At 42.3% G+C, this 8,934-nt stretch overlaps 1 protein-coding gene across 4 annotated transcripts in view; it reads left to right on the forward strand.

The window, feature by feature from the left end:
* Nucleotides 1–4,773: 4,773 nt before the first annotated feature.
* The window catches only part of PBX1 (PBX homeobox 1), a 257,989-nt gene continuing 253,828 nt past the window's right edge, over nucleotides 4,774–8,934 (forward strand). For all 4 annotated transcript variants that reach the window (XM_025196759.1, XM_025196761.1, XM_025196760.1 and 1 more), the window contains exons 1-2: nucleotides 4,774–5,638; nucleotides 8,771–8,844. In XM_025196759.1, coding sequence (XP_025052544.1) covers nucleotides 5,448–5,638; nucleotides 8,771–8,844 — 265 coding nt within the window. In that variant the 5' untranslated portion in view covers nucleotides 4,774–5,447. The remainder of the gene's footprint in view (nucleotides 5,639–8,770; nucleotides 8,845–8,934) is intronic.

The following is an 8,934-nucleotide window of genomic DNA, read 5'->3' on the forward strand; positions in this document are numbered from 1 at the left end:
CATTAACATGGGCCACAGTCCTACTTGAGTTCTTGGTATGAGCGTGAGTTTTTATTGTGCAAAGGACGTAATTTCAAATTCTCAGGTTTACAAACAAACATGCTATCCATGTGCTATTTATGGTTGACTTGCCAAGGTGTCCCATGGTGAAACATAGTATTTATTTAATACTACCCATCAACATGTAACACGGTCAACATGCAACATGGCAATACTACACACATTTCAGGGCTGAAAGTGAAAAAGAATAGCTAACTGAAACTGCAGGGAAAATTGAGAGCCATCAAATAAGTCACCTGAATAAAATCAAGCATGTTTACTGGGTTTTGGGCCCAAGAGTGCTCTTTGGCTAGCATGTCTTACATTTTTCTTTTAAGTTGTTTTTCTGGTTAGAAATACCAGATTTTTCAAGTTCTGCCTATGTGGAATAGTTTTAAAAAAGGGATTGTATCTCAGGCAAAAATCCAATGTTAAAAATTTTCAGCAAATTGAAGTTAAAAAAAATCTTTTATACTAAATGAAATGTTTTATTTCGAAAGAAGTGAAGCAGTCCATTTCAATTGTTTGTGACCTAGTTACTTTTTGTTTTTTATTCGTGTTTAATGTTTTTCTTAATAAAATTAATGGCAATTTCAAATAAAATTGATTCCAACTGAAAAAGTACAATGTTGTGTCTGAAACATGTTGAAGCAAAATATTTTGATTTGTTTTGGTTGTTGTTATCATTATTATTATTTTAAAACTAATGGCTTACCAACTTCATTATTTACCTTCTGAACTAACTGGGAATTGAGAGGCTGAATTTGATGGTGTGTTTTGCAGGAAGTCAAATTAGGTGAGCACAGCTGGCTCTTTTTGCCTGATGATCCAAAAATCTATGAACAGTTCAGTGAAAATGAGGCAAATTCACAAAACAGTTCTCTTTGATCTGCATTTTTCTGTTTAAAAATGTACGCAAAAAAAAAATCACTTGGTTATCTTTGCCATCTCACTGGGCCTCCACATACAGTCCATCTTTTCCAAGGACTGCTTTGCTGCACCACACTCATCTGTTCACTTTTCCCACTCAGCTTCAGTCAGTGTTGCAGAGACTGATGCAGGATACCTTCCCATCTCTACATTTCCTGTATTCCCTAGCAACCCCCTCAGGGTTTAAGGAAATGCAGAAGAGGTTCCCTCTCATCACTGCAGTGGTCATCCAGGAAAATATCAACATGGCCCTAATCTCTGAGACAGCAGCTACTCTGGTTTTCTGTTACCACTGTACACCCTTCTATAGACCCTAGGGCAAAATGTACATGCGAGTCCCTACAGAACAGTGTATGTGGTGGGAAATGCAAATGGTCATCACCAACAGACAGATCCCACACCCAGCAAAGACATGGAAGTTTAAGTAAGAAAACTACCCCCGCCCCACTCCCAGCATGCCTTTAATCCTACTGTGTTCAACCTTGTGCTCTTTGTAGATCAGTGAGATCTCATCAGAAAAATATCTGACTTGGATAACTAATTTCTTCTGAAAGAAACAACCTGTAAGCCCTGAACAAAAGGGCCACACCAGCAGCTGGAGAGAAGAGCTCAGAACAGTCACCAAGACGACAGCAGGTGAAGGAAAAATAGCAACCATGAACCCTCAGCCTAGGTGCCAGTAGCTAGCTGTCACACCAGCACCCTCACTAACTGTCCCTCTGCCCCAGCACTCACCCAGTTACTGCCAGGATCACCCAGCTACCCCAGCTCTATAACAGGTATCCTCAATCCCTGACCCAGGCACTCCTTATGCACTTACTCTGCATAGGTACCTCAGTAGCCTCATTTCTGCCCACACCAGGCATCCTACATATCTAGTTGATTCAGGCAACCTCTCCCCCCACCCACAGGTCAGCTTTCTTAGATGCCCCCTCCAACTTCTCCCACTCCCCACAGAGAGAGCTCCTACCACCTTCTTCTCAGGCAGTGATTTTTTACAAACATGATTCACAAGAGAAACCCAGAGATTTCAAATAGAAATCCATAGTCATGGACTTTCAAAGTTATTTGCGAGAGAAAAACTGCTCTTTTTGTAGGCAAAAAAGAGTGAAAATTAAGAGCTGGCATTTTTTCAAGGGGTACTTTGAATCTATCCAGAGGTGCCTTGCACCTACCAAGGGTGTATCAAGCCTAGAAAGGTTGAAAAACACTATTCTAGGGGCAGGGTATGGGAAAAACTTCCATTTCCACTATTCGGGCATACAGTATTGGGGGACATTTATGCGTCTGTACCCCACTCCTACCACCACTCCTGAAGATAGGGGATCCAGCCATTCTGTCTTAAAGGCAAACATTGCTCCCAGCAGCTGTGCTTTATGGGTTACTTGTACTTAAAGCTGTTACAACATTTTCAGACAAAACATGATTTTTAAGTTGGCAGTGACCCTTGAATAATAACTTTACTTCATCCAACAAAGAAAGTTTAAAGGGATCAATTTCCTGAACCAGTTGGGGCTCTGCTTTGTAAACTCCTTGGGCCAGACACTGTGTGTGTTTCCTTACGTTATGTTGGCCACATACCAGTTGTACTCCATAAATAATTTAATTAACAACTGCAACCCCATGGAATCCCTTCTGCTTGGGAGAAGAGAGAAAAGCCCTCATTTATGTTAACTCTATCCATAGCCTCTCATAGAGCAAAACAGTTATCCAGATCCAATAATTCACACAATATTTGGTGTATATTTTTAAAGCTTCTCTTCTCTTCCCATGATCAGGTGACAACCTCTACTTTTGTTAAAAGCAAACACAAAAAAATCCTAACAGTTTCTTAGCTTTCGGTGTTGTGGAGGACAGCTTGAAAATATCTGAATATATTATAACATAGAGGAACAGACTCTATGACAGATGAAGCACTTAAAGGCTAGGGACAGAAATTACACGTAAACTGGTATAAATGATCAGAAACCAGTTCAAATCTGTAACACAACAGAACTTCAGTTCACATAAACTACTTTCAAATTGGCCAAAACTGGTTTAACAGAAACCTGGATGGATGTAGTATCAGGTTTAACAGATTTAGTTTAAGTAATTTATTGAACTTCTGTCCACGATCCCCTCCAGATTCAAGCTAAACTCCCAGCTTCCTGGGATGCTTAGCATGTCCCCTGCAAGCCCCCCTCACAGGGTGAGCGGTTTAGCTTTGGCCCAAGCTGTTTGCTTCAGCTGAGCAGGGAACCATGCTCTAGTGCCCCCCAGCTTCTGGCCTGGGCCACTGCAGGCATGTGGCTGCATTTCTGTAACTTAAATTGAATGTCTGTTCACTTACTTATCAGTTCAATTTACACAGTTTAGACTAACCTGCAAAGATTGAATTGATTTAGCCGTGGGATTTTTGACTGTCTGCACTTAGACATACTGATTTAAAGGGTGTGTGTGACAGGGACTTACTGCTGATAAATATGCATCAGCTGATCCACTGTAACCCTTTGATGTGTCACCTCTAATCCCACAACTAAATAGGCCATTTTACACCAGAATGAACCAAGTAAATTACCATAGTTTAGCTTCCACTTTTTGTGGATTAGAGCAGACATGCCGAATAGTTACAACAGATCAGTTTCAAGTGTATTGTTTTCCTCCCCCTCTTCTTTCAAGTGATAGGTTTCTTTTTCCTACCTGCGCTTTTAAAACTAAGCTTAACACACAGGGCGTGTCTACATGAGACGCATACTGTGCAGTAGCCAAATAACACTGCGCAGTAGCGTGCTGGACAAAAACTGTGTTAATACGCTACTGCACAGTGTTAGTAGACTACTGTGCAGTAAGCGTCACAAAAAAGTGTGCGCCAGTGCTACTGTGCAGTAGGCTACTGTGCATTTAGTACTTCATTAAGCAAGTACTTAACTAAATGCTCAGTAACTGTGCATTAATGAACGTGTAGATGCCTCACAGAGTCCAAAATATGACTGCTCTATCTTTGCCAAACATGATTGTGTGGCTTGAAAAAACTATGAGATTAAAAACAATCTCCTAATTTCTTGGGGCCCTTGGAGCTTCTGAGTAGAGCAAACAAGGCCCTCTTGCCAAGGAAATGCCAGCAGCTTCGGCTACCAAGCGGCTTTGGGAAGGGGCTTTCAAAACACTGGTAGTGCAAGAGCGATGTTGTAGTTGGGATGGTCCTGAAATCATGTGAGAGGCAAGGATTTCTGAGGATGACAATATCCTTTATTGCACCGAGTTAGACACGCTTTCAAATCCAAACCATTCTTCCTCAGGTCTGATCAGATGGAGCCAGGAGTCCCTGCCTCCCTCAAAGCAATGAAGACGGGCCTTTGAGCGGAAAGCTTGCAGAAAAGGATATTTTGTTGCGATTTCTCAGTTGGTTTAATACAAGGTATCATTTCAGACCCAGAGTTGTAGATTGGTGTATTCCTTCAGAGCAGCGTTTGACATCCAGCTGAAGAAACGCCCTGGAGTGGCCTTGCCACAGTCAGGATCAGCACCTCCGCCCCCCAGTCCCGCAGCACCGCATGGCAGGAGCGGCCCTTTTTTTCCCCATTCGATTTGCGAGAGGCTCTTGCACCTTTAAGGACCGGAGACTTGGGCTGGAGGCACAGCCTCCTCCCAGCCCACCTCTGGACGCGGTGATTGACGGGAAGCGGGCGGGGGTGCGTGTCTGTGTATGAGGAAGGGGTGGGAGGAGCTGGCCCCTTCCCAGGTGACCAATCCGGGCCGCGGGGCGGGGCGCCTGCCCCCCGACCCCCCCTTCCCTGGCTGTGGCTTTCTGTGTCAGTTTCAGGAGTCCTGAGCTAAACAAAAGCAGGAGGCAGAGGGGGCTGCTGGAGTTTGCAGAGGCAGAGGGAAGGGAGCTGCCTTGCCTGCTGCTGGCTTTGCTGCTTCTGCGGAGAGGAGAGATCTGGCTTTGGCAAGGGGGTGGGAGGGGGGGAGAAAAACCCCCCACCAAACCCCAACCCAATCAAACCCACCCCCTCCAACCCACCCCCTTTGCAACCACTCTGGCTCCAGGGGGGTGGGGGAAAGTTTGCTCTGAGACCCTTCTTCCTCCCTCTCTCCTTCAGATCCCTGCCTATTTGCAAAAGGATTAAGCTACAGATTTAAACGCTGATAGCCTGTTTCTGCAATCGCAGAAGGACCCCGGGACTGAAACAAAACAAAACAAAACAAAAAAGCTGCTAAAAATCCAGCTCTGATTTTTCAGCAAGTGGAAGAAGGTTGATTTTTTTTCTTGCTTTTGAAGTCACCACCTTCCCCCTCCCTCCCAAGAAGCAAAGGGATCTTTTTGTTTCCCCCCCCCCTCTCGTTTTTTCTTTTTTTCTTCTTCTTCTTCCTCCCGAGAAGGATTTGGAGCCGGCGTGAAGGATAAAAAAAAAAAAAGCCTTGGTTCTTCCTGGGAGCTGTGCCGAAGGAGCAAGAAGGGAGAAGGAAGGAACAAGGGACTGCTCCCAGCTTTGGAAATGGATGATCAGCCCAGGTTGATGCATTCCCATGCTGGGGTGGGAATGGCTGGACACCCTGGCCTGTCCCAACATATGCAGGATGGAGCAGGAGGGACAGAGGGGGAGGGGGGCAGAAAACAAGACATTGGAGACATTTTACAGCAAATCATGACCATCACAGACCAGAGTTTGGATGAGGCGCAGGCCAGGTGAGATGGGGGAATCTTCTCTTCCTTCTTGCAGGGTTTTGTTTTTCTTCTCTAACAGAAAGATAAACAATAAGATCCTGATCACCATTGTGTTTTCTCTGTTCTGAATAACAACTAGGTTGGTGAAGGGAAGGAGCCACATCTGCTGGAGAAAAGGTTTTCCCAAGTCTAATTTTGTGGGGACATAATATAGTTATATACACGCGTATAGACGTAAATATATATTTCTATAAATATTGAAACTGCCATCTGCTTTGGAGTCAGCCTCATCACTCCTATGGCTTACCAAGTCAGCCAGGACAGAATGGCTAAGTTTTGAGCATCTTCTTCCTCTGCGGTATCCCAAGAGAAGAAGGTTGCATACAACCCTTTATTGCTAAATTATTTGATTTCATTTGTCCTTGTGGTACCCTTTTTGCCTGTATCTCCTGTTGGTCAGGGTTATTTTATTTTTCCATTTGGTTCCTTGTGTTTGGGTGAAGAATGAGGCACTTTTCTTTGTCGTCAGTTATCAGGGATTTTAGGATTTTTTTTTTTTTGTTAAGTATGTAGGGTTTTAAAAAAATCAGACTAGGAAAAGGGAGTGGAGTGAATATTTGCTTTTATTCATTGAAAAGGTCTAGTTACATTTTTTTGTTTGTTTGTTTGGGATGATATTTTTTTTTAAACTTTAGGCCAGTTTCCTGTGGGTTTGCTGCTCAGTCCAACAATGTATACAATAAGTGGACTCTTTCTGTTCTGTTCCCCTCCACCCTTGCTTTAAGAACCTATGACACGATTGATTGTAATTGGAACCATGTGTGGAGTATGTACATTTTTGGAACAGGACTTGGAGATATCCATTGAGGAAACAGACTAGTAAAAACTGCAGCTTCCAAACTTAATCCAGCAGCAGGCAGTTGAGGCTTCTTCAGCATTTTCATTGTAGTATTTCATCTTAGAACAGTTTATTTTTAAAACACGCTAGCCTGTGAGGAACCTGACTTCAAATTCCACCGAAAATGCATCAAGTGTTTTACCATTGTTGGACACATTTTGTAATATTGGTGCCTTCTGTGAAGGCCACACTTTTATGTTTGGGGATGGCATGCACAGGATTTTAATGATTTTTTTTTTTTCTAAAAAGAATATAGGCTGCAAAATCTGGGAGCAGAAACACATTAGAATTCATTGCATACAAACTTAATATACATCTTCATAAGCGCTAGGAAGAAGTTTAAAAAAATCCAGTTGAAAAGCTGTGGTTTCAAAAAGGGGGGAAAAAAACCCCAAACGCAAAAAGCAAAGTTGCCAACAACTGCCTAGCGTACATTTAACTCTTATTATCTGACGAAAAGGTGCTAGGTGTTGGATAGTTTTTAGTGGCATTTATGTTCCAAACTGGAACAGATTGCTGGAGTACATTGTTCCTGGAAAAACGCACATCCCAATAAACTCTTTTAGTAACTACTTCCAAGGGGATCTAGGCATACCCCAAATCCCTGTTTATTTTGGGTTTGTCTATTTGCCCGGCCTGTTAAAAAAACAAAACAAAACTTTTGGAGAATATCAGGATTTTTTTTCTATGCAGGAGCAAATGAGAGTAGCTTTATAGGAAGAAGATGTTTCCTACTTCAAGCACAGACAGAGCTGGAGAAGGAAATCTTTATCCTGAAGTTACAGAAATCATGCAATGTGCTCCTGCATGTAGATGTAGAATCTAGTACAGCTAATCAAATTAATAAATCTAAACTGGTATAGAACAGACCTCCAAGAAGGATCTGTGCTTTCTTTGCCATGTTGGACTATCACGGCTACTTCCTCACAGTACTTTCTCTTCAGCAGCAGAACCCCAGTATTCATCAATAATGCAGTGCTTTCAATTTTACTTGTTTGTTCCATGTTAGTTTTTTTGGGTAAGGTGTTTTTGGTTAAGCAAAGTGCTAACACCATTTGGGAGGGTGTGTAAATACTGTATAAATGTTATTTGTTTATACGGAAATCCCTATGTCTGTTTGGGTGTCTTGATAAGGTTCTGTGCTGGGGCATACCTTTGAGAGACTTCATCAGATATATCTTTTAACAGAAGGAGGGATTTGTGAGTGGTGGGGAGAATAGTGTGACTGGGAAGAACAGTGTGAATGTTTGCCAGATGTTCACATCATCTTTTCATGTAATTTCAGTTGGTAAACAGAATTCCCATAACTGATTCCTGATAGGAACAGCCCTTTATACAACCAAACCTTTTGCAATGTGATTACATGGCTAACAAAAATTTATGTTTGTTTCTTTGCCTAAGTGGACGCCTGGCCAGTTTTTAAAACCAAGCAATTAAAAAAGCAACTCTTCTGTCTTCTCAAAAACACGAACAATGGGCAGCTCCTATCCCAGCCTTGAAATAAAACAAACAAAAAACCCCCCAAAACAAATAAAAAAATGTAAAAACCAGCCTATGCACCAAACATGCATTTGTTATTTTTAAATGCATGTAGTGGTCTGATTATAAACACTTGAATTTTAGCACCTGCAAATACACAGCATGCACGCAAGAAGCGTAAATGTGAACATAGAGAAATGAATCTCTTTCCCCATATGTGTGTGTTTGCCCATGGCAGTACATTTCCATACTCTTTATAATGGTGCTGGAATTCTATAAATTGAAAGCTTCTCTGACTAAAGCTATCAAACATTGAGAATGCAGGGGCTTTGGCAGAATAAATTGAAACACATGGATGAATTAAATGGGGAGGGGTGGGGAGCTCAGTGCTGTGTGTGTCCGTGTATTTGAATAAGGTAGGCTGGGATTAGATTCCACATGCTTTTGGCTTTGGCTCAGTTAATTGCCTGGCTAGAGTTGCTAGATTGTGAATGCCACTGGGTGGCAAATGCCATTTTCAAGCAATTCCTAAATGGGGATAATTTATAGTATCTGCATGAACTAGATAGTCCTCCCAAACTAACATCCTTTCCCTTAAGTCCTAAAAGCACTTGCAGATAGGCTTCGTAGCTGAGTTGCGGATGGGATTTTGGCTAAAATACATATTATGTCACATACTTATTTCCCTCCTCTTTCTCTTGCCCAAATGAGCCAATTTGAATATTGAAAGTTCTCCTAAACTGCCATGGCACCCTAACCTTGCCTTTTCCTTGCAGGAAACATGCTTTAAACTGCCACAGGATGAAGCCGGCCCTTTTTAACGTCTTGTGTGAAATCAAAGAAAAAACAGGTAGGACTGGAATTTGATATTTATGTTTCCCCCTCCCTGCCCCCCCCCCCCCCCCCCTTCACACTTTTTTTTTCTGTTTCTTCTTTTTTT

The sequence above is a fragment of the Alligator sinensis genome, unplaced genomic scaffold (assembly GCF_000455745.1).
Source record: "Alligator sinensis unplaced genomic scaffold, ASM45574v1 scaffold31_1, whole genome shotgun sequence".
NCBI classification, from domain to species: Eukaryota; Metazoa; Chordata; order Crocodylia; family Alligatoridae; genus Alligator; species Alligator sinensis.